The 26,437-nt window shown below is 41.6% G+C and overlaps 1 protein-coding gene across 4 annotated transcripts in view; it reads left to right on the top strand.

The window, feature by feature from the left end:
* The window catches only part of DNAH7 (dynein axonemal heavy chain 7), a 253,702-nt gene that overhangs the window by 184,730 nt on the left and 42,535 nt on the right, over window positions 1–26,437 (top strand). For 3 of the 4 annotated variants that reach the window (XM_084779440.1, XM_084779439.1, XM_084779441.1), the window contains 5 exons: window positions 4,146–4,279; window positions 5,214–5,549; window positions 16,496–16,622; window positions 18,106–18,300; window positions 19,779–19,871. In XM_084779440.1, the coding sequence (XP_084635566.1) occupies window positions 4,146–4,279; window positions 5,214–5,549; window positions 16,496–16,622; window positions 18,106–18,300; window positions 19,779–19,871 (885 nt within the window). The remainder of the gene's footprint in view (window positions 1–4,145; window positions 4,280–5,213; window positions 5,550–16,495; window positions 16,623–18,105; window positions 18,301–19,778; window positions 19,872–26,437) is intronic. The other variant, XM_084779442.1, reaches the window with a different exon arrangement.

Genomic DNA, 26,437 nt, shown 5'->3' with positions numbered 1-26,437 from the left:
AAATATGAAACTGAAACATTTTTTTAATAGGAAAATGCCCGTTCTGCTCATTAACTCATTTGATTATGTGGTTTGTTTACTTGTTGCATTTTTAAGGGGAGGAGAGGTTTCTCTTTTATATAGTCTAGCTACTAATCCTCTATCAGATATATAATTGGCAATGACTTTCTCCCATTTTGTACATTATCTCTTCACTCAGTCCGCTGTTTCCTTTGATGCAGAGAAGGTTTTGAATTTCATGAGGTCGCATGCACCAATTATTGACTTCATTGCCTGCATTCTATCGGAAGGGTCTCGCCTCTGACTATACCTTGCACTCTTTCCCCTTCTTTTCCTCTGATAATATCAGAATTATGGCTCTGACAATAATCTTTGGCTCAGGGTTTTTGTACAGGGTGAAAGCTAGGTTCTAATTCACACTTCTATAAGTGGACACCCAGTTTTCCCTGTCCCACCTGCTATAGAGACAGTCTTTTCTCCATGACAGTTTTGGTTTGTTGACACTTATAGCTGTCAGGGCTTCTGTCTCGATCCCCATTCTATACCACTGGTCTGTACACCAGTTTTGGAATGTACCCTTTTCTAATCTGTGTGAGAGTCCCATAGACTAGCAGAGCCTGGCAGGTTAAAACCAAACCAACACCATTTTACTGTACAAATTATTCTTCTAATAAGCTGATTGGGAGTTTGGCTGTTTGTGACAGTTTACATGTTTGCTGACTGGGTTTTTCTATTCTGCTAATTCTCTTGGTTTAGTGTAAGAGATTAAACAAAACAAAACAAAACCCCTCAGATTTGGGTATGACAAAACAGGAAATTTTGCTGCAGTTGTCTAGGTAAGTTGTGACATAAACTATATTAAACATTTTGAACAAAATGGTCAACAGCACACAGTGCTGTTTAGCTGGGTGGTCCCAAGTGAGAGAGTCCTTTGATTAAGGAACTAATGCAAACTAGGGCAAGCACTGTGCTCGCTCTGTTGGCTGCTGGCAGTTTCTCAAATCTTACTGTATTTTTAAGGCTAAGATCATTTGTGACCTTGTGAATAATAAAGAAAATGTTGCATTCTTGTCTACACATGATAGAAAGGTAGGTACCTTCATTTTTCAGGGCCCTAGAAATAGTCTGCTAGACTCAGATCGTCAGAGTCTATTCCTGGAAGACTATTGAGAGTCAGAGTCCAGAGTCGATGCAAAAGCTAAGGAATTGGGCTGGAGAGATGGCTCAGAGGTTAAGAACACTGGCTTCTCTTCCAAAGGTCCTGAGTTCAACTCCCAGCAACCACATGGTGGCTTACAATGATCTATAATGTGATCTGGTGCTCTCTTCTGGCATGCAGGTGTACATGAAGGCAAAACACTGTATACACAATAAATTAAAAAAAAAAAGCTAAGGAATTTTATTAAGCTGAGATGCTGGGGTCCAACAAGCTCAGAAGGGTTGGGGACCCTGAGTATCCCAAAGCAGTGGTTTAAATACCCTTTACAGAAGTATAATTCAGCAACAACAATTAATAAAAACCTAACTGGCTAACAAAATTAACCTCTAAGGGCGTTGCATAGATTGAATGGAGCACAGGAAGGAGTTGAGGGAGCAGCCCAGAGGCCCTTGGCCTTAGCATATATTAGGTTGAGATAGGGGTGGGCATGAAGGTGTGGTTATTCTAGGAACTATCTTGAGCTAGCGGGTTCGGAGTAGGGTGGGGTAGAAGTAATGGGGTGCAGCAGTGGAAATTTTTCTTAACTTGCCTCAGCTTGGCATAGATATTTAATAAAGTTTCAGCATGGCTGCATTCTGGCTAACTCCGGCTGACCTGAATTCTTCAGTCTACTCACACGCTCTGTGTTGGAATGATAAAATTTTCTGCTCTCTCCCATGTACCCACCTTTCCCACTGCTTTTCTGTACTGTTTCCTCTGCCTGGAGTCTTCTTCAGCCTTGGCTGCACATTCAAATCACCTACCAAAGACACAGTCTACTCCAGACCAATTCAAATACTTACTGGAGATAAAATTTAAACACTACTCCTGGCTTGCCAGTTCTTCAGGAGATTCCACCAAAATGACAGTGCTGACACTCTCCACCCTTTCCCTCAACCATATGCTAGACATCTGCAAAGTCTGGCCTTGCATCCTGTCTCTGGGGTAAGCCCTTTTGTCGTTGTGGCTCAGGTTAGATCCTTTTACTTTATTCCTTGAATATTTACCACTTTTAATTCCTTATCCTACTGGATGTTGTTTCATCCTAGCCCAGGTAAGAGATACCTGAGCCCATGGATGCATCCAGTCAGAGGTGTGCTGTGGAGAAGCTGGGGGCAGTGAAGAAGCACAAGAAGCCACTGGGGTGGGCGTGGCATACACTGGGGGAGGTGTCTGGGAGGAAGTGAACCGGCATCTTGGAAAATGAGGAGTTGATCTGTTATATTACCAGTATCAGGCTGTTCAGTAGAGCAGCCACTGAAGTGCAGGGAGGGATTTAACAGTCCTTATGCCTGGGATTCCACCATCAAGTCCCAGTGCAGTTCAAGTAGAAGGCATGAGAGGAAGTAGCAGAGGCTGAAGACAAGGTGGCAGACCCTAAGGCATGTGGGCAGCAGACTGGCAAATATACAAACAAAAACCGAACAAACAATAACAACAAAGTGAGAATTTCAAAGGAGGCCAAGCTCAAGGAGGTGTTTATTGGTGTCTAGATTATTTGGTGACCAGTGTTGGCGTTTAGGTGGCAGAGCCATACGACGAAACCCACAAAGTCAGACCATGCATGACAAGGAAGGTTTAATAATGGAAGGGCCACAGAGGCCACCTCTGCATGAGGGGTGGCAGGAAAGGAGTGGGGAGAGAACAGGTCCTTTGATGAGGTGATGCAGCACATGTGCAGGGAGAAGACATGCATCTTTTGGCAACAGTGGAGGTGTGCCATATCTTGGTGGCCGGCGATGACGTGTGCTGTTGTCGACAAGTCCATGGAGCTGGCTGCAGAGGTGCCTGATCACTAACAACCGGAACTGGGCAGTTGCTGTTTTGTCACCTTGTGTACTGGTGGGGCTGGGAAGGGTGAAGGCAGCAGAGGGCCTCATAGAGAAGTGTAACTGTGAAGTGTGGCGCTCATTCGGGTGTTGAGGAACTATGAATAGTTTTCCAGAGAACGTTGCCCTATATATTGAAAAGAAGCAAGAAAGGGAGTGTTCTAAGGGTGTGGCCAATGTATGGGCATACACACCCACACCACCCTCTCCACTAATTAGGAACCCTTGGCTCTGTTTCCTTAACAATTAAACTTTAGTATGAATTTATTAAACAAAGGCATCTTCCTTACAACCCGACTATCCTAAACAGGAGGGAAAAGAGATTAAAAACAAGAATGAAACCTTCTGGGTATCAGTTCCGTTGGGCAAGTCCCTTGGCGCAATTCTCCAGGGTGGAGTCGAAGGGGCCTATCTTTTGTCTTGGGCTGAAACTTCCTCTCTCTGAGTTTATCTAAGATCTTTATCTCAGTGAGGTCTCCATGGGGTCAAGCCACCCAAGACTCCTTTCACCTTTGGCCCAGCCTAAGGCGAGGTCACATTCCTACCACAAGGAACCTGGATATGGAGTAGGTGTCAGCAGATAGCCCTTAATGGACACTATTAAAATGTAAATTTCCAAGTGTTTTTTCCTGTAGGACAGTGGCACAGAAACGTAAAAACATCACTTATGGCATATCAATATGGTATTCTCTTTTCTCTTCTCTCTCAAGATTGTTTCATATGATACCTACAAGAGCCTTAACATGAGAATCAGTCCACTCTGCATTAAGGTCATCTCCACCCACCTTCTTGTTGATTTCACTGTTACAGAATTGTCAGAAGTTGGACCAGTCTGAATTCGGAATAAATACACTATTATAAGTATTTGATTTCTGACTGTCACAAATTTTCATGGGTTTTTAGCCCACCTGTCAAGCTTGCCTGTCCCTTTGGCTCTATCTCTATGAATTCTACTTTCACACATATGACTACCACAACATGTGTTCAATGAATGGAACCTCAGGCCACACACACACACACACACACACACACACACACACACACACACACACACACACACAGAAGCTTTCTTAGTGGGAAAAGTAATGCATTTTTAAACTACATTCGTTCCTTTGTAGGTCACATTATTAAACTTCATGATAACTCCAGAGGGAATGCAAGACCAGCTTTTGGGAATTGTGGTGGCCCGAGAAAGGCCAGACCTTGAGGAAGAAAAGCAAGCCTTGATACTACAAGGAGCTGAGAACAAAAGGTTTGAAGCATCATGAAACACAAAATTATTATTTATTTTGTGGCTATAATAAAGTACATGTAAGCATCTATTTAGTTAGATTGAATGGTATACCAGATAGGAATTTGTTTTAAATATTAATTTTTTTGTATTTAAGTATGCATGCTGTGTCTCTGTGCCATGTGTGTTTGTGTCTCTAGAAGCCAGACAGGTCAAAAAATGGCATAGGATTCCTTGGAAATGGAGTTACAGACAAGTGTGAGCTGCTTGATGCAGTGACTGGGAATTGAACCTGAGTCCTCTGGAAGACCAACAGACTCATAACTTCTGAGCTGGCTCTCCAGCTCCTCCCCCAAATGGAAACGGTTTTTATGCAGGGCCTACAGAGGTTCTGCATTAATTAGAAAACGACATTTCTGAGTCTTTTTCTCCGACATAGGAAGAACTAGGAGGCTTGCCACAGACATGGACGTGGGTTTTCAGTTCCTCAACAAAGGGGCTGCACAAAGTTTCTGTGTCCATTGTGCAACCAAGGCAACATGTTTTCTTTGGAGCATGGTGTGGATGAAGGCAAGAATGTTGACTCTCCCTTTCTGCTCATAGCATCTCTACGGCAGTAAAAACTCTCCATGTCATGTAAAAATCCAGAAAGAAAATGTCTTCACCTTGTGATCACTCTGAGCTGTGGTACTAGGTGGCAGAGGAGACTGCCTCACTACATTTCTCTCAAGGTGTCAGGTGGGTGATCATTAGTGAGGGAGATGGAGCAGGAAGGCAATGTCTTGGTGCCATTTCACAAGATAAGACATTAATTTCGCAGCATCCCCTTTTCAGTTATTTGTCATGGCCTGATGCATTTCTTTAGGTTACAAGGTCTTTCTTAGAAAGGACTGCATATTTCAAGTGATTTTTAAACCATTTCTTTTTGGTCTGAGAATGCTGTGCTTCCTTCTAGGCAGTTAAAGGAAATAGAAGACAAGATTTTAGAAGTTCTTTCATCTTCGGAAGGCAATATATTAGAAGATGAGACTGCGATTAAGATATTATCTTCCTCCAAGGCACTGGCTAATGAGATTTCTCAAAAGCAGGAAGTGGCAGAAGAGACAGAGAAAAAGATTGATAACACCCGCATGGGCTACCGTCCCATCGCCGTCCACTCTTCCATCCTCTTTTTCTCTATTGCTGACTTAGCCAACATTGAGCCCATGTACCAGTACTCACTGACCTGGTTCATTAACCTTTTCATCCTGTCCATTGAAAATTCAGAGAAATCAGAAGTCCTATTAAAAAGGTACGTGACGTAAATGCTACCCACATCAGGGAAAATGATGCCGTTGGTTATTGTTTCAGGGTGGCATGGACATCACAGCCGTGAACCTAACGTGAGCCCGAGTTAGCATGTTTCCATAAATATGAACTGGGGCACTGGAGATAGAACACGTATGTGTAACTTTAGCTGGGGAACAATTGTTTACAGAGCTATAGTGGAAGGGACTCCAGCCAGCCTGGGCACACTCAACATGCCTCTGGCAGGCGCTGCCCTTCTCCCCCGTTCCCTCTGCCTCGCTAAAAACTGTTAGATTACGTTCCTACAGCTAGCCACCAAGGTCTATTCCCTTCTTTGGCCACTTCTTCCTCCTGAGGCTGACCACCATGGTCCAGCTACCAAAGTATTGAAGTCCAGCAATCAAAAGCCCTATTTGTGTCCCCTAATTAACATGCCCAATTAAAATTAAACATCTCATCTTAACATGGGGTCTCCCATATTACCTTTATAAACTACTGTTTTCCTATGGGCCACATTGGTCTCCTCTCTGTCCAGGGGCACTGGTCCTCTCCAACCCCCACCCAAGTGCCCTTTCTTCCTGACTCTTGCTCCCTGTCCCTTCTCCTTTGTCCTTCGTCTCCTGTCTTTGTCTCTTATGCCTTGCCCTTTGTGTCTCTGGGGCAAATGAATCACCTTTGTGCTGAGCCATTATTGATCCTTTCAATATGATTCTGTAGTTATCTTACAAAAAGGAAACAGGTGGCTCTGGCTATCATTTTTAGAATCCCTTATTGACTACAGGGATGGTAAAAGGCTTTGTGTTCTCCAGTAATAAGCTGACACTCTCAGCCACCTCCAAAACTGTAGTTTTGCATTTGTGTATACTACAAGGAAACTCTGCCAGGTACCCGGGAAAACCCAAAAGTCTGATAATTGATTACTTTTGATAATCACACAGCTTCTTTTTATATTATGATTATCTATAGAAAATATTCACCATTGACTAATATATAAAAGCAAAAGTATTAAGATCTTGTTTAACCTTAAGTCAATGAGAGGATAAAATTCATTTGATTTGTTGTTAGTAAGAAATGTTTTCAGTTTGGCATCTGTTTCTAACGTTTCAGGTGTTTGTTTCTAGTTCTTGAAGTTTTCAAGTTAGTGAGGACCACTGAAGAAAAATGAAATTGTAGGTGATCTTTCTTTAAAAAGTTTCTATGTCTTTCCAGTTAATTAGACATGTACATCTATTTTATACACCGGATTTGAAGTTTGGAGATATGATTTTAATTTATTTTCATATATGTGTATGTGTGACAGAGAGAGGGGGGAGGGAGAAATACAGAGACAGAAAGAGACAGAGAGACACAGGCAGAGGTAGAGACACAGACACAAACACAGACACACACACACACACACACACACACACACACACAAAGAGAGAGAGAGAGATAAGCAGGCTTGAGTGTGGGTAGAGCGTGTTGCAGAACACACATCAGTGTAAAATGCTACCTCTGGAGTTGGTCCACACTTTGCATTTGTTTCAGTTACTCCTGTGATATGTGCTCCAGGTTAGCTGGTCTGGGGTAGCAGAGGGGTTCCTCTGCTTCTGCCTCCATTTTGTAATCATGCACTACCACACCCAGCCTTTTAACTCCGGTCATTAGGCTTGCACGGAAATGGTGTTTTTCCTGCCATTTCATCTCTGTTTTTCACAATGTTCCTTTTCATAGAAGTTGTTTTTGTTTGTCTTTTGTTTTTAGAGACAGAGTTTCTCTGTGTAGCCTTGGCTGTCCTGGACTTACTTTGTAGACCAGGCTGGCCTCGAATTCAGAGATCCAAGTGCCTCTCCTTCCCCAGGTGCTGGGATTACAGGCGTGTTCCACTGAGCCTGGTTTCATTACAATTCTTAATCTCAACCTTTGTTAACACAACAGACAGCCAGATAGTGGTGATCCACTGCAGAGGCCATATGCATACTATCCTATCATCCAAGAATAGTGATGATTTGACTTCTTCCTTTCTTATTTGTATCCCCTTGATCTCCTTCGGTTGTCTTATTGCTCTAGCTAGGACTTCAAGTACTATATTGAAGAGCTATGGAAAGAGTGGGCAGCCTTGTCTAGTCCATGACTTAATGGAATTTCATTGAGTTTCTCTCTAATTTGATGTTGGCTATTGGGTGCATATAGCCTTTATTATGTTTAGGTACATGGCTTGTATCCCCGATTTTTCCAAGACTTTTGACATGAATAGGTGTTGGATTTTGTTAAATGCTTTTTCAGCATCTAAGGAGATGATCATGTGGTTTTTTTTCTCTTAATTTGTTTATATGATAGATTACATTGATAGATTTCTGTATATTGAACCACTCCTACATGCCTGGGTGAAGCCTATTTGGTCATAGTGAATGATAGTTTTGATGAGCTCTTGGATTTGGTTTACTAGTATTTTATTGAGTACTTTTGCATCAATGTTTGTAAAGGGAAATTGGTCTGAAATTCTCTTTTTTGTTGTTGGGTCTTTGTGTAGTTTAGGTATCAAGGTGACTGTGACCTCATAGAATGAGAATTTTATTTTATGGAATAGTTTGAAGAGAATTGGTATTAGCTCTCCTTTGAATCCATTTGGCCTGGGATTTTTTAGTTGGGAGACTTTTGATTATGACTGCTTCCATTTCCTTAGGAGATACAGGACCATTTAGTATGCTTACCTGATCTTGATTTAATTTTGGTGGTTGGTATCTATCAAGAAAATTGTCCATTTGATTTAGATTTTCAAATTTTGTGACATAAAGGCTTTTGGAGTAAGACCTAATGATTCTTTGGCTTTCAGATTGTGTCATTATGTCTCCTTTTTCATTTCTGATTTTGTTGATTTGCGTACTTTTAGTTAGTTTGGCTAAGGGCTTGTCTATCTTGTTGATATCTCAAAGAAAACCAGCTTTTGGTTTTGTTGTTTCTTTGAATTATTCTTTCTTTCTAATTTATTGATTTCAGCCCTGAGTTTGATGATTTCCAGCCATATCCTCCTCTTGGGTGTCTGCTTCTTTTTGTTCTAGAGCTTTCAGGTGTGCCGTTAAGTTGCTAGTATGAGCTATCTCCAATTTCTTTATGAAGGTGCTTAGTCTATGAACTGAGCTTAGTGCTATTAACTAAGCTTCAGGTACGTTGTGCCTTCATTTTCATTGAATTCTAGGAAGTCTTTAATTTCCTTTTTTTTTTTTTAAATTTTGTCTCTGACCCAGAGATCATTGGGTAAGGAGTTCAGTTTCTATGAGTTTGTAGGCTTTCTGTTGTTTCTTTTGTTGTTGAGTTCCAGCTTTAATCTATGCTAGTCAGTTAAGATACAAGGGTTTATTTTGATCTTCTTGTATCTGTTAAGATTTGTTTTGTGACCAAGTATATGGTCAGTTTTTGAGAAGGTTCTATGAGGTGCTGAGAGGAAGGTATATTCTTTAGTGTTTGGGTGAAATGTTCTGTAGATATTTGTTAAGTCCTTTTGATTCACAACATCTATTAATTTCATTATTTCTCCATTTAGTTTCTGTCTCAATGAGCTGTCCATTGGTGAGAAGGGTGTGTTGAAGTCTCCTACTATTAATGTGTGGGGTTTGATGTATGATTTAAGCTTTAGTAATGTGTCTTTTATGAATGTGGGTGCTCCTGCATTTGGGGCATATGTGTTCAGGATTCAGATGTCATCTTGGTACATTTTTCCTTTGATGAGGATGAAGTGTCCTTCCCCATCTCTTTTGATTAGTTTTGGTTGAAAGTCTATTTTATTAGATACTAGAATGGCTGCTCCAGTTTGCTTCTTGGGTCATTTTTGCTTAGAATACATTTTCCAGCCCTTTGCTCTGAGGCAACGTTTATGTTTATTACTGAAGTGTATTTCTTGCATGCAGCAGAGTGTTAGCCTTTGTCATTTTACTGGGGAGTTGAGGCACTTGATATTGAGAGATATAATGACCAGTGGTCATTAGTTGCTGTTTTTTTTATGTTGATGGAGAGAGAGAGAGAGAGAGAGAGAGAGAGAGAGAGAGAGAGAGAGAGAGAGAGAGATTGAGATTGAGAGATTGAGATTCCTTCCTTTTGGTTTTACAGATGTGGGATTATTTATTTCCTGTGTTTTCCTTGGTGTAGTTAGCCTCCTTGGATTGGAGTTTTCCTTCCAGTATCTTCTGTAAGCTGGATTCATGGTTAGATACTGTTTCAACTTGGTTTTTCTGTGGAATATCTTGTTTTCTCCATCTATGGCAATTGAGAGTTTTGCTGGGTATAGTAATCTGGGTTGGCTTCTGTGATTTCTTTGTGTATGGATGACAACCATCCAGATCCTTCTGGCTTTGCTTTCATAGTCTCTGTTGAGAAGTCAGGTATAATTGTGATATGTTTGCCTTTTTATGTGACTTGGCCTTTTTACTTGCAGCTTTTAATGTTATTTCTTTGTTCTGTACATTTAATGTTTTGATTACTATGTTCTGGGAGGATTTTGTTTTCTGGTCCAATCTATTTGGAGTTCTGTAGGATTCTTGTATGTTTATGGGCATTTCTTTCTTTAGATTGGGGAAGGTTTTTTTTTTTCTATGATTTTATGAAGATGTTTTCTAGGCCAAGGAGCTTGGAGTCTTCTCCTTCTCTATTCCTATTATTCCTAGGTTTGTTCTTTTTATAGTGTTCTAGATTTCTTGGATATTTTACACCAGGAACTTTTTAGTTTTAATATTTCCTTTGACTGGTATATCAATAACTTCAATCGTATCTTCTACACTTGAGATTCTTTCTTCCATCTCTTGTGTTTAGTTAGTGTTGCTTATGTATGCATTTCCTGTTCTTTTCTCTAGGTTTTCAAACTCCAGGATTGCCTCAGATTGTAGATTGACTTTTTTTTTCTTCCTTCTAATTCCCTTTTTAGGTATTGAATAGTTTTATTCATTTCTTTCTCCTGTTTAATTATATTTTCCTGTAATTCTTTATTGAATTTATTCAATTCCTTCATCTATTTGATTGTATTATCCTGTATTTCTCTGAGAGATTTATTTTCATCCTTCAAAGCCTCTTTGATTTTCATCATCTCAGATTTAAAATCATTTTCTTGTGCTTCATGGGTGTTAGTCTCTCCAGGGATTGCTGTGGTCGGACCACTGGTTTCTGGTGGTGTCATATGGCTCTGAGTTTTCTTTCTTGCGTTGTTGTGCTGGCCTCTAGCCATCTGGTTGTCTCTGGTGTTAGCAGGCCTGGAGGTTCCTCCAATGGGGTCACTGTCTGAGTGTGCTCCACATTGGCCAGGCAGGTTGGGAGCAGGTGAAGAGAGCTCAAGCCAAAGGCTCTTTGCTAGGCCTCCCTAGAGGCCTCCTTAGGGTGATGGAGAATGGGTTTTGGAGCCTGCGCCCAACTTCACACTCTGCTGGGTTCCCTGTCTGTTTCCCAGTTGGGTCAGGCAGGAGAAGAGCAGACTGAGAGAACTCCAAGCCGAAAGCTGCTCGGGTGCCCCTGGAGCCTTCTTGGTGTGGACAATGTGGTTTGTGGCCCTCACCTGACTCAGCACTGCTGTTTTTCTCTCTGACCCAGATGGATCAGGCCAGAAAGGAGTGGGTGGAGAGAGATCCAAGCCCAAAGCTGCTCACGTGTCCCACAGTCCTTCTCGGCAGCTAATGTGGGTTGTGGCCCCCACTGACTCAGCCCAATGTTATCTTCTATGTAGTTTAAAGTCTAGGTATTTGCTGGAGTCTAAGATGAAAATTCCCCTGACTACCTCTGAAATGTACATTGTTTTTCTGTATAAGATTACAAATCTATAATGATTTTATGCTTCAAACTCACTTTTTAATCTTTCACCTTTTTTTTTTTTTTTGGTAACAAAATAGAACTCATCCAAGGTGTTCATTTTTGTCACACCAATAACAAGGCCCTTGAAATTAAAGAAAATCAAATCCCCTTTTACCTTAATCTGAGATTGAATAAGAATGTCGAAAACAAATGTAGCTTTTTGTTTGTAGTTAAAAATTCTTTGTCTGTTAGCAATGAAAGCTGAGTGTGTGGCTTCCGTAAATGTGACGTATAAAAGACTAATAGAGAAGACACATTTAAGTTTTTTTTCCTGAATATAGCAGTGTGCCTACAGAAATATACAAAATGAATTTTTATGAGGGAGCTGCCCTGTGTACCTAGTACCCAGCTCAAGACACCGAGTGTTATCTGCATCCCAGGGGGAACCTCTCATCCCCTTGCAGCCTTTGACCTCCCTCCCGCAAGGCAGCTGCTGTCCAGCCTGCAGCAGTCTTGCCTGTTTTAGAAGTTTGTCTAAATAGAATCACATGTGTTCTCCAGAGCTGGCATTTTGCACTCACCCCCTTATCTATGGGACTCGCGAGTACCAGTTTTGTGTAGAGCAGTGTTTTGTTCACTTTCATTTTCATCCATGTGTGTTTATTGTTAGGGAAGGCTAATTAAAGCCTAAATCTCCTCCTCACCTAGGCCTCCTCTCCAGAAAGGCATTAGTGGAGGAAAGCAGTTTGAAAACCGAATACACATTAAACCAGAGTGTGCTATGCATCACAGGCAATGTACAGCGAGAGTGCAAAGCAGAGTCACCTCGCCCCTTACAGTAACCAAGCACAAAGTCACACTTAGTTCATCCTTACCATGCCTCCTAACTGAGGGCAATATCTGTGTTAGCAAATTAACTTCATCAAGAGGAAGAGCAGACTTTTCACACTTGTATATGAGGAGCCTGGTGTTGCAGACTGAGTTTTAAGGCAGGCAGGGGAGTGGGATGAAGTTAGGCCCCGCCCCTGTCCTTATACAGGCACTGAGTTTATGTTTCAAAGCACAGGCTTCCAGGACCTTGGCTGACATTTAAGCTTTTCCTGGGTCTTAAAGCAAGTCCCGACTATGTTTTGAAGTGTTTTTTTGTTTTGTTTTAGAGTGTACATTTCACAGCTGACGTTGATGGCTCATTAGGTAGCACGTGCCTTGCAGACCTAACCAGAGTTCATCCCCAGACCCACGGTGGAAGGAGAAGGACTCCCAAAAGTTGCCCTCTGGCCTCCTTGGGTGCACTGGGCCATGTGTGCACCCACACTCATCTCTCACACACAACAATAAATAAAACAGTTGAAAAGCATCAGAGAGTAGACAATACTTGAAAATTTAAAATTCTGTAATTTGAGGCTCTAAGAAAAAAAAAGGTGATAGGGAAGTTAAGTTATCTCTTAATTTTCAACAAGAGAAAGCCCTTCCGCTTTATTTATTTATTTATTTTTACATAGTTTACATATTTCCAAACCACCTGAAACTATTGGTCCCTTCTTCTCTTAAGAATACTGGATTCCAGTCCAGGGCCGTAATGGATGTCCACTGCCCTAGCATCCCTGTGCATGGCTTTTGGAGCAGATCCGTGCATGCCTGTGTTGGGTGGAATACAATGGAGCTGACCGGACAAACATTTGTATGTTACTCTCTTGTTACACCAGGAGCCTTCTAGATAGTCCTTTTCATCATTGTCCCCCCAATAAAATAGGAGCCCCAATTAAAAACCTAGCTGCTGATCAAAGATTAAAGAGAGAATAATTTCTCATAGAGGCGATTTGTGATCTACCAGTTACTGATAAACATGTTATCTGTGGGAGTTTAGCAGTTACTAGACTCAGCTGTGCCCAAAGTACAAGACACATGGGACTGTTCACTCTGGCCTGCCTACCAGGGTCGGGTTTTTTTGAACCTTAGTATTACTCTACTCTTCCTTCTTATTTTTCTTACTGAGGTATGTAAGTGTACTCCATGTTTGCCTTTTGATGGCTGTGCTTCATGATCATTTAACAGTGACCTCAAGAATATATCGTGAGCGTTATGGTAGACACTGTGAAACTGCCATATAAATTATTTATGAAAGTTGATGCATTATATTTACGTAAGAAATATTAAAAAGAACACAAACACAAATAGGCATCTGCAGAAAAAGATCTAAGTGGGGTATTCTTTTATTAAGGGCGCCAAACTGCAATTTTTATCTGCATAAGTGTGTTTGTGTAAGTGTGCACACGTGTGAGCATGTGTGAACACAGAATGTTCTTGGTTTCCTTCTGCCTCTATCTACTTCTACCAAGATTCCTCTGCAGCACAATTTTTAGAAGCTGCACAATAGACCATGTTGGGCATATAATTTGATAAGACTTGATAGGCGTTACAAATATTGTTACAATAAATACAAATGTCCATACTGTTAAGTATTTTCCTTATTAAGTTCCTTTCCTATGAGTTTATTTAAATATACAGCTCCATTAGATAAACATGAATTGTCTCATGGCATTGTCGCTTACCAACACTGAATGATGACTTTTGGTCTTTTAGCCCCAGTGAAATATTTCATATAAATGTTGTATACTTTATTTTCCACTTCATCACTAATGAGGTTGAGTCAGCTTTGGAGAGAGGATAAGGACAAGGAAGCTAGGCGGGTGCTGGAAGGAGAAGGAGCTGCAGCAGAGCCAGAACCGCGGCACAGCTGATGACTGCTGAAGGCCTTTCCATCCCCGCTGTAACCTGCCCTTTTCTAGACTTGTTGTACAAAGACATGAGCTAAGCTACTCGTGCAACACCAGTGGCTTGTCAGATGACCCCATTCAAGGCATCTTTGGAGCTGTCTCAAGTGTCTGTCATAGTAACAGAGAAAGAAAACATAAACACAAAACACACAAAACAAACTTTTTTGGTAACTGTGCTGGCTAGTCTTAGTGTCTGCTTCACACACAAACCGAGTCATCTGGAAGGAGGGAATGTCAATTCAGAAAATGCCTCCAGGTACCCCCATATTTGACCACCTCCCCTTGGTAGGGAGGCCTGATGGCACTCAGAGAAAGAGTAAGCAGACTACCAAGATGAGACTTGATAGCCTATGAGCATATAGTGGGGGAGGAGGTCCCCCTCGGTCGTAGACTTAGGGGAGGGGAATAGGGTGAAAGCAGGAGGGAGGGAGGAATGGGAAGATACAAGTGATGGGATAACAATTGAGTTGTAATCTGAGTAAATTAATTAAATTTTAAAAAAGAGAAAAAACGCCTTCATAAGATCTGGCTGTATGGCGTTTTCTTAATTAGTAATTAATGGGGAGGACCTAGTCCATTGTGGGTGGTGCCACTCTTGGGTTCTATAAGAAAGCAGGCTGAACAAGCCAAGGGGAGCAAGCCAGTGAGCAGCACCCTTCCATGGCCTCTGCATCAGCCCCTGCCTCCAGGTTCCTGCCCTGCCTGAGCTCCTGTCCTGAATTCCTTCAGTATACTACAGATATAGAAGTGTGAGCCAGATAAACCTTTTTCCCACAACTTGTGTTTTGGTCACAGTGTTTCATCCCAGCAATAGAAACCCAACTAAGACAGTAGTAACCCTCTGAGATAGAACTTGAGTGCCAAAATGGTATATGGCTAATGCTAAGACAATTAATTAATTGCTTACTCTTCCCCAGAGAAGCTTGTACCACACTTGGGTCTGTCTTACTGGCCCCTGCTTTCCCTTGGGAAGCCCTGGAGTGTCTCAATATTCATTTGTGCTTAAGCCTCTATCAAAACATCTTCAATAAAATCACCAACTCTGGTTTGTAAACTGTCTAGTCCTTAAATTTAGTTTAGCATTGAAGCCAAGAGAATTGAGGTTCCTAACAGTACAAGGGAACGCCTCGGGCTGCTGGTGGTGTGGGATGTCTGTTCTCTCCCTCTGGCATTTTGATCATTAAGACACTTTCCCCTTTGTTTTTATGTACCAGAGGAAACAGAAACATATCTTGGAGTGTACACTTTTAAACTCTATTCTTGGAAGACCAATTCTGTGTCACTTTGTATTAATTATACAATGACAGGCCAGACGGATTTCATGTGTGGAAAGATCTCTTGACATGACAGTGAAAACAGGAATAGAGTGATTATTTTAAATCTAAAACTGAGTTGTATTCAAGGACTTCTGTCTTCCTACACTGTATTCCCCCCCAGAATGCTTAAGTAGAAATATGACACATCCATTTGTTGTCATTCTCTTGATGGCAGTGCTGGCATGGGGTAAAATAGTTACAGAAATGAACAAGAAGAAAAAAACAAAACAAAACACCAATTAGGATGAGTCAAAGCAAAGATAGCAGTCCAAAATAGCTAAGATCTTATCACAAATGGAAGACTTTTTTTGTTCCTCCATTAAGAAACACCAGTATAATTTTGATTACTAATAAGCTATGCTGTTATTTTTCTCAGATAATTGATCTGCTTAGAAGGTTTGAGCCACTCATCTATGTCAGCCTTTATCTCTCTACAAATGTTTTCTGTCAGCAGTGGCTAAAATGATGCTTTTTGTGTCTATGCAATAGCTGTGTTTTAAAATTTTGATTTCAATGATTATTTTATGTAATCATATTAAGATGAATGAAGTATGAAATTGACATTAGGAATTATTATGGATGTAGCTCACACACGCTACACTGATTATTCATATGTTCATGTTTTCTCTCTGTGGCAGAGAAATGTTGTTTAGTCAAATCTACTTATTTTTCTAACTTTGACAGATTCATGTGCCCTGTGGAACATTATTAGTATTTGCCAATTATTTAATACATGTTATTAATTGTATTCATTTAATAGAGTATAAAATATTTTTAAGTATTTGCTTTATACATAGGCCAAATTTTGCCCCCTACTACAACACTTTGTAGTTAAAAGGTCTGCAATTTTTTTAATGGATTAAGACACCAAGCACTTTTTTTTCTTTTTAAAGAAAGAGCAAGTTTAAAAAAAAATCAGTCAACAGTAAAATGCAATTCAATTCAAATTCTTCTACCTTGTCTAGCTGTCAAACTGGTGAAGCCAATGAGTGAAGGTCTTTGGGTGGTACTTGATAGAAATCAATAGGACACACATCTAAAAGGCTTAGCATGGTCCTTGCGGCGGCCATGTCTGCTCTCCTCATCTCTGCCCTGTTGCCTTTTAGGCTTCAGATTCTCAAGGATCACTTCACTTACTCTCTCTATGTCAACGTCTGCCGGTCACTGTTTGAAAAGGACAAGATGTTGTTTTCCTTCTGTCTCACTGTGAACCTGCTGCTACATGACAATGCGGTCAGTAGAGTCCGTTGGTAGGGGCTCAGATGCTAGGGTTACGGGAGATGGTCTTGAGGGTGTGCCATGGTGCCAGTGTCACCCTCCGTCCCTCGATAGTACAAGTGAAGCATTAACTCAGGCGGATCACAGCTGGAGGGCCACTCGTAGTAACTGCTAGAGGAGAAAATAATAGCGTAGAGTGTCCTAATCTTTGGGGCAGATTAGAATATCATGCCTTTCCCTGGCCAAAGGTAGAAATTGGATTCTCATGATCAGGAGGAGTGAGTAGCTTTTCCAGACTCGGCCTCAGCAAAGTCCCAAAACCTTTACAATATTATGTGGTAAAATTGAAGGTGAGACTAAAGCTTACCATGAGGGAGGAGCCCCTCTTCTATGTCTTCCAAGCCTGATAATGCTTGTCTACTATGTAATGCCATCATGGTATCATTGATTTAATTATTAACCCACATAGACACATTCACATAGCCTATATACATACACATAGAATGTGTATACATACATGTAGACTATATACATCCTCCAGAATGATGAGAACCAGACAATGAAATTAGGACAAGGCAATACATCACAAGACTGAATGTCATGGTAGTTAATATAAAATTAGGAAGAGTACGTTACTATCACTTAAACTCTTAGGTATTTCAGTTTCTAGAGCCTGGTGTAGTGGTTACAGCTATTATCCCTGCACTTGGAGCTAGGGCAGGAAGACTGAGTCTGAGCAGAGCCTAGACTGCACAGTGACTTTGAGGACAGCCTGAGCTACACAGCAATAGCCTGGTTTAAAACAAAAACAAACAGACAAACAAACAAAACAACTCATTTCTATTGGAACCTCGCATGACCATGCATACGACTCTACCGAGTCATTCTCATTCTGAAGAATTTCTATAAGTTATTCAAGTCAAAGGATTTGGATTTAACCATCCTACGCAAATATAAACTCACTTAAAATTCCCTTTTTTTCATTTGCAAAGTACTTCTTGAAAGAACAGCAGCATAGTCTTTTATACATTTATATACTCAAAACTGGGAAATTTTCATGTGTTAATATCTTGATGGAATTAGGAAAAATATTTTTCCTAAATGCTCCATGTAGAGAATAAATAAAAGCGTGGTGAACTGTTGATTTTCTGCCTTTTTATGGTTTTTCAGCGCCAATATTGGGGACTGCAATCATCCATTTTGAAGAACACATATTATCCAAGTAGAATATATTCAAGCTTTCATATTTAAGCTAGTAACTCTGTAGAAAATTGTCAAAGTGTAGCTGCTTAAATGGAACTATTTTTTTTTTAAACTGGTCATATTTGGTAGTGTGTGTGTGTGTGTGTGTGTGTGTGTGTGTGTGTGTGTGTGTGTAAATAGAAGTCCAGCTGTGGAATTTCATGAGATTCTGAAAGGAGCTCTGCTCTTTTGCAATGGCTGTAAACTACCTGGGAAGGTCTTCTGCATGACTCTCGGCAATGTTCATTTCCCACAGATTAACAAATCAGAGTGGAGATTTCTGCTCACTGGCGGCATCGGGCTGGACAACCCTTACACCAACCCTTGCACGTGGCTCCCTCAGAAGTCCTGGGACGAGATCTGTCGACTAGATGACCTATCTGCCTTCAAAACCATTCGCAGGGAGTTTATGCGCTTAAAGGATGGATGGAAAAGAGTGTATGACAGTATGGTATGTCTTCACCCCTTTTCTACTTCCAAAGTTTTGAATGGAGAAGATAATGATAAACAGCATATCTTGACTTCCGTATAAAAGCAAGAGGCCATAAGAGAATGAAAAAGAGAAAGAAAAGGGAAAGGAAGTGATGCGACTGCTCCTAGGTACGGTGGAGAAGAAAGTCTACTGTCGATCCGTGGGAGAGCATAGCCAGAGGCAGACACATATGGGAGAGTCCAGTGTGGTCATGAGCCTGAACCATGTGTGGGGAGAGGAGAGAGGAGCATCAGGTGCTGCAGCCAGGAGGCCAAAGACACAGAAAACGAGGGATAGCCATAGTGTCTGCATTATATAGGGAAAAGCCTCTGGGGGAAGGGCAGCCCAGCCCCTGGGCTGGAGAGCTCAGGGTAGAGGGCAGAGTATGCCCGCCATACCCTGTAAAAAGTAGGGGCTTGAAGGCTCCTGGGAGAACCTGGAGGCCAGGTCTGTGTTGATATGTTAAGTAGGCACCTCCACCATTTGTCAATTGGTCTTAAACAATCAATCAGTGGTTAAAGTACAAATTTCAGGGGCTGTTATCCCAGCCTTCTAAGACACTGGTCCTTCCTGCTTGTGATTCTCCGCAAACTCCTTGAGATATGTAAAGATATAAAACTGTGAGCCATATGGCCTTTAAAAAGGGTTTGCCGAGTTTCCTCAACCAATTTTTCTTTTCCGTTTTCCATTTAGATTTGTGCAATCATTATAGGAGAGGGACCAAAATTTTATCAAACAACTCTTTAGGTTTTCACAGCTTGGAATATAAGCTCACAGATACTTTTACCATTGGAGGAAAGGGGGAAGCTAGCATTTCAAAAACAGTTTTTATGAAACCCAGACTTTCTAATTAGACACTGATAGTTTGCACATGCTGTAATGCAGTTTGTTTCCCCCTTTGAGATAAGTAGCAATTCCTACCTTTTTCAGCTTTACTTCGGTATAAAGGTTAGAACTTTCCCAGTTCCAAGTTACTATTTCCTGTTCCTTTGTTTCTGCTCTTAGGGTTTTTACTGTTCTTAATATAATAGGTAGCCGCTCTGTCTAGAGACATTGGATCTTTCCAGAGAGAGGCAGGAGGCAGCCTGCTGCCATGTGTGATGGCGAGAGACTGAATCCATTCATTTGGGATGGGTCTGCTGTGGATTCCTCTTTGTTCCTAATGAAACTCTTCCATAGAAACAAACACCTTTTTGCAAGTATTTCTTTTTTAGTTCAAAATTGCAATTGCATTCACCCGTGTTGAGCCATGGAGAGAAAGCACATAGCTTGTTCTGAAATTTCAAAGGTGTACATGTTGACATTAATCTTCCTACAGCTTAAATAAAATAAAAATTTACTCAAAGGATCTGACTTCAGGAATTACATGTCTTCTGTTGGATTATGCTTATTTGTAAAATATTATTACTTTAGAAATAGTCTTTAACATTGACTTACCGTATGTACTATAATCTTAGGAGCCGCACCATGAGATATTCCCAGAAGAATGGGAGACTAAAACAAATGACTTCCAGAGGATGCTTATTATTCGTTGCTTGAGGCCAGACAAGGCAAGTGTGGGCTTTGGGAGGAGTGCTCATCTGCCCATGCTGCACAGCTCAGCCAAAGCTGATTTCTTGATAGTTTAATCTATTTGCAGATTAGAGTGTTAAATTTCAAAAACTAAAACTGTGGAAGGACGTATGCATGCAGATGAAGCTGTCACAATTAGGAACAGGCTCATTCACCACGTTTAATGCCAAGATAAAGGGCCATGAGGACTGCAAGGATTTCCTTTCTCCACTCCGAAGTGGGAAGGGAACATCTATGAAAAACTATTCTTTTAAGTGTTATCAAAGGGTATATCTGCTCTGGTTCACAAATGCCAAACAAGTGTTCATTTACTTCAGCCCCAGAGAGCAGAGTTGTGACTGTCATAGGCCATCAGCACTTTGGAGCCTACGACTTCTATTTTAAAAAAAGGGGGGGCTGGGTGTGGTGGCGCACGTCTTTAATCCCAGCACTCAGGAGGCAGAGGCTGGTGGATCGCTATGAGTTCAAGGCCAGCCTGGTCTACAAATTGAGTCTAGGACAGCCAAGGCTACACAGAGAGACCCTGTCTCAAAACAAAACAAAACAAAAATTTAAAAAAAAAAAGGTTAAAGATATATATTCCATGATTGTTTTGTTTGTATTAGGATAAACCTAATATAGGCTGGAGTATATTCTGACATTAAAACATGTGGATGGATCTCTATACTAAGATTGGGCCCTGGCTAGGTCTTGCAGGCTGGAGGCAGGCTGATTGACTGTGGCTCTGAGGAAGAAAAGCCTCTGTGCCAGATCATCACTGATGTGTGTGTGTGTGTGTGTGTGTGTGTGTGTGTGTGTGTGTGTATACATACAATTTTTTATAATACTTTCACCATTTAAATGTTCCTTTTATATTGGGGAGGAGTTGGAATGTCAACATTTTCTTTGAAAAAAATTCAAATTGTGGAGTAACTATGTGAAACTTTGTGCTTTGTTTTGTTTTGCTTTTTTGGGTTTTCAAGACAGGGTTTCACTGTGTAGCCTTGACTGTCCTGGCACTCCCACTATAGACTAGGCTGGCCTCGAACTCACAGAGATCCTCCTGCCTCTGCTTCTGCAAGTGCTAGGATTATAGGCGTGCACCACCATACCTGGCTATGCAAAACTTCTGTTTGTCACAATGGGCAGTTACGGTAGTTCCCCTAACAACCTACTGCTCATGTTACAATGGCATCTCTGAAAATACAGGTCAACAAATAGGCTGTAATACAAATGAGATAATTAGTAAGTACTGAAATGGCAGGTTTATATGCTGTATATTATTTGTTGTATGTAAATAGCTGCTTTGCTGATTGTATACTTATTATTTGAAGTTTTAAAAAATTTATGTGTATGAATGCCCTATCTACATATACACCGATGTGCCAGAAGAGGGCATCAGATGTCACTAGAGATGGATGTGAGCCGCCATGTGGTTGCTGGGAATTGAACTCAGGACCTCAGAAAGAACAGCCAGCGCTCTTAACCTCTGAGCCATCTCTCCAGGCCCTCATCTTTTTAAATATAGGAGTTCCATAGGCTGAAGCGGTTTTTCTTTGGGGTAGGGGGTGCTCTTTAAATCCTGGTTAAGTGCCTGTTTCATACTGATCTGTCCCATACCTTAGCTTTCTGTCTTACAACATTTTCAAATCTATTCACAATCTTCCTGTAGGATTTTTCCCCCTTTTGGGGGGGAGAGGGAGAAGGGGATAGAAAAATTACAAAATGATACTGATATTTCAGCTTTTCTTCTCCTTCAGCTACACCTAAACTGAAGATAGTACAGACTTTGCCTTGGCTAGTTGAACGTATGGTTGAGCTGCCACTGTGAGCTTTTCCTAGACACCTCCTGCCATCAAAAGTGCAGAGCCCTGGCTGCTGCTGGGGTGCCATAAGGCTTAACTGTTGCCCGCACCTAGAGAGTGCCTGGATCACAGATAACTGCAGAGTCAAGAAATAAGCCCACTTGTGTTGGGCCACTGCAGCTGGGAAATCGTTTACAACCACAGCTATTTCCCAGCCATTCTCAGTGAGGCAGTTAATTGGTCGCCGTTAACTGTACCGCCACACCCATGTCTTTCATGGGAAAATAGTGACTGGAATGCCAAGGTTTTACCCAGAAACTTCATGCTCTTCTACACTTCATGTGTCCGGGTACTGCAGGTTTTAGTGGTGGCTCGATTCTTTTGGAAGCTATATACTGTATGGTGCTATTTGGCTACTCTGCCTTTAAAAGGGTGGTTTCCCAGAGCAGAATGGTTTTCGCCTAGGGAGGAGAGGAACGGTACTATAAAAGACTAACATTTGAGATGATAGTGTATGTACATTTCATTTCTTCACTATCTCTAGGTTAAAAGATAATAATATACACACCTACCAGGAAGATTAACAACATTCTTCTTGGAGAGTTGTGGGAGGTGGATCCCCTTTCATTTTATCCACTTGAAACCCTGCCCTCGTACTGAATGGTCAGAACAGTGATTCTCTTTATTTATTTTTTAATTTTTTATTAATTTATTCTTGTTACATCTCAATGGTTATCCCATCCCTTGTATCCTCCCATTCTTCCCTCCCTCTCATTTTCCCCTCCCCTATGACTGTTCCTGAGGGGGACTTCCTCCCCCTGTATATGCTCATAGGGTATCAAGTCTCTTCTTGGTAATCTGCTATCCTTCCTCTGAGTGCCACCAGGTCTCCCCCTCCAGGGGACATGGTCAAATATGAGGCACCAGAGTTCGTGTGAAAGTCATATCCCACTCTCCACTCAACTGTGGAGAATGTTCTGCCCATTGGCTAGATCTGGGTAGGGGTTTAAGGTTTACCGCCTGTATTGTCCTTGGCTGGTGCCTTAGTTTGAGCGGGACCCCTGGGCCCAAATCTGCCTATCATAACAGAACAGTGATTCTCAACCTATGGGCCTGACCCTTTTGGGAGGGGGGAGGGGAAGGGTTATCAAATGCCGCTATCAGAAGGGCCGCATATCAGATACGCCACATGTCAGATATTTATATTACGATTCGCAACAGTAGCAAAATTATAGTTGTGAAGTCGCAATGAAAATAATTTTATGGTGGTTGAGGGGGTGCGGGGGGTGCGGGGAGGGTCACCACAGTGTGAGGAACTGCCTTAAAGGGCCACAGCATTAGGAAGGTTGAGACTCACTGGGTCAGAAGGTTCCGTTGCCAATTAGAAAAATTGGAAAGATTCTTGCTGAGTCGGCAGCGGGAAAATGAGATGGACGCATTACTGACAAAAGAAGGATGTCCAGCGGAGAAACGCTGAGCTGTGCAGTGTTCAGAGTCCACTCATAGCATGAAGAGCTGCTGGCACTCCGAAGTGTAAACAAAAAGCGAGTCCATCAGCTTTTAATACGAAACGTGTCAGATGCAAGCTAATAAGCATCTCTGACCTCAGATAAATCCTAAAGGAATCGGCACTGAATGGAAGAGCATGCGTAGAAAGGGCGCGGGCCTGCCTTCAGAAAGATGGCTGCCTAGCCGAGTCTGTCGTCTTCGCTGCTGGCAGATCTCACTTTACCAACCCGATGCCAGCCAGAGTGATTGGATCGCAGATGCAGACGGGTCTCTCTCGCCCTGTGAGCCCAGTCGCTCGCACAGGCTGCCTTTACCTTGGCAGTTCTAGTCTCCTCTTGGGAAGCAAGCAACTTTTGTTCAGTCACCACTTGAAAAGTACAGCTGCGGGATTTCTCCTCCTACCTTCAGGGGAGACACTTACATTCCTAACTGGGCCCTCCAGGGTAGGCAGCCATGTTTACCTGTGCAGGTGAACCAGGCAGGTCCTGCTTCCAAAAACTGGGCTGCTCCTATCACAAACCATTATTTTGTTGTTTTAATCTGATGAGGGGGGAAAAAATCCCGTTGTGAAAAGAATGGTAAAGAAAAAGACAAGGATAAGTAAGCCCAAGATGGGAAATTATCTTTATATTTTTATAGGAATTTTTACAGGAATTTTTTTTTATATTTCTGCAGTGAGTTTGACATTTGTGATAGTTTAAACTTGCTGAAGCATGAAGTAATTGTCTAGAAATCAACTAAGTGTGTGTGTGTGTGTGTGTGTGTGTGTGTACGTATGTACATAAATGTATGTATATGTTCATGTGTGAATTTATTCTTTGATGTTCTGTTGTTTCAAGTTTCTGGAATTAGAACCTAATGCTCATAAAAGTTTAATCTTGAGACTTTCATTTTGTTTATTAGATATTGAATATGAATGAACAGTCCATGCCATGTTCTTGGATAGGTCCTTGTTAGTTGTTTGGTTGTTAGTTTTTGAGACAGTCTTTTGAGATGGTCTTACTACGTAGGCCAGCCTGACCTCAACATCAAGATGCTCCTGCCACAGCCTCTAGAATGCTGGGATAGGAGTGTGCCACCACACCTGCTTTTCCCATAGCACTTTTAGGTTTGTTTTTACTCATCTATGCCTTTGCCATACACGCATCGAGTCTAAGAAGTATTGAAAACAGATTAAGAACTCTAACTAGGGCCATCAAGATGATCCCATGGGTAAAGGCACCTGCCTTAAACCTAGTGACCTGAATTCAATCCCCAGATCCCACATGCTAAAGGGAGGGAACTCCTGGAAGCCGACCTCTGACCTCCATAGGCGCTGTAGCTCACACACACACACACACACACACACACACACACACGCACACGCACACGCACGCGCACACCACCAACACCAACACCAACACCACCAACACCAAATAAATAAATACAAAGTCTAACCTGAAGCTGGATATTTCTCCATTGGCTCTCAACATTCCTGGCCATTCACATATGAGGAACACACATGTGTTGACTTTAAAATGCATTATGACATGCCAATGAGTTTTACTCATAAATCTTGTTCATTAGCTATTGCAGAGAACATACAACTGGTTTGTATGTAGCTGTGTCAGAGGATGGTTTCTGTTTTTGATACTGAACATTTGTAAATTGCTCCTCTGGTTGAGGAATTATTCCAGGCATGTGGGGTTGCTACCTAGCTGGGGGGGGGGGGTGTCGTATGTACGTGCAGCCCCATCCTTGTATAACGGCAGGCATTCTGCTGGCATGACCATGGGGCCTTCAGAAACACTCCTCCCTCTGAGGTAGCACGTGTTCCTTTCTACAGCCTCATGCTTGACTCACTGCCTACCTCCCATGATACCTAAGCTCTTCCAGTGGTGCTCACAGCATTCTGTGTGGCAGGACTGTCAGTTTGTGAGAACAGGATGAAGAAACACACAGCAGGTGTTTGTGACTTCAAAAGTTGAGCAGACATACATGTTCCAGAACAGTGTTGAAGGTGCATTTGGTAGTTACTGCCTGAGACATAGTCTCAGGTTAGTTAATTAAATAAATTATATGTATGGTGTTAGCCATATGACCATCTGTAGCTGTAACTTGTTATCAAAGGGAATGTGAGTTTCCAAAACTACAAGTTTCCACAAAATAAAAATCTGGTTCTTCAAAGACTCCGAAGGAGTCTGTTGGCATTTCTGCAGCGCACCATTCTTAGTTCTGCTTGGTGGTCCTATATTCAAAGGAGAAAATTAAATAGCAGAGCAAGGAAGGCAGAAAAGAAAGAAAGCTCTCAGGGCATCTGGTGCTGTGTTAGGGGGTGTGGGTGCATCTCAAGTTCAGCTTCATGTGCACACGTGCAGTTCTTAGGAAGTCAGAGAGGGAACATTGCCCTTTGACCCCATGGCCATGCTTGACATTGACTAGGGGATACAACTTCCTCACTGGTGTGGCATAAATCTGAAGAACATGGTCGTGATTTAACCCGGCATAAAACTTTATGTTGCTTATGTGACAAAAGATCTGCTTGCTTTGTTCCCATCTATTAAACAATGTTTCAAATGAGCATCACACAGAATCTCAAAGACAGAGGAAGAACTGTCAAGAAAGTGACTACACCCAGGTCAGCTGGATCCTGTCTCTTGCTCTTCCTTCTTCAAGTCTATGCTCTTTTTTTGTAATTAGGATTTTCTTTCCCAGAGCTTCACTGAGCTCTGAAGCAAACATCAAACGTAGCTGCTGCGGACCATCTCAGTCGGGTATAGTCCTTGGGAATGGGAGTTCTCGAAGCATTGGTGGGCAAAGATAGGCGAGTTGACAAACCCAGGGTAGTGTTTGAATCTGAGTGTATTTTTCAGGCAAGCAATCTAGGGTTTTGTACACTTTTTTTGAAATGGGGGGGTGCATGTTTTTGTGGTTACATTTTTTTCATACAATTCAAAATACAGGATGCAGAGTAAAAATGTTGTCATCAATCTTGAATCATCATTCTTAAGTCATTAGATTGGTATCAGTATGCATGTGCTTTATCAAAGGTCTTTATCAAAGGTCAATGTTCCTGTCATTATGCCAAACATCTGTGAGTCAAGACAGTTTTTTCTTAGCTCTTCTCGTCACTATCTGGAGCTTTCTTAAACACTTTATTTGTAAGTCATAATATAAACTATTGACTGGTGATTAATTCTTAGCCATGTCATAAAAACATTTAATAAGTGGAGTGGAACCTGGATGGCCCTGTGCATCTCCTAACAACACAG

The sequence above is a fragment of the Acomys minous genome (assembly GCF_964271855.1).
Source record: "Acomys minous genome assembly, chromosome: 4".
Taxonomy (NCBI): Eukaryota; Metazoa; Chordata; class Mammalia; order Rodentia; family Muridae; genus Acomys; species Acomys minous.
This window is presented reverse-complemented; position numbering and strand designations above follow the sequence as displayed.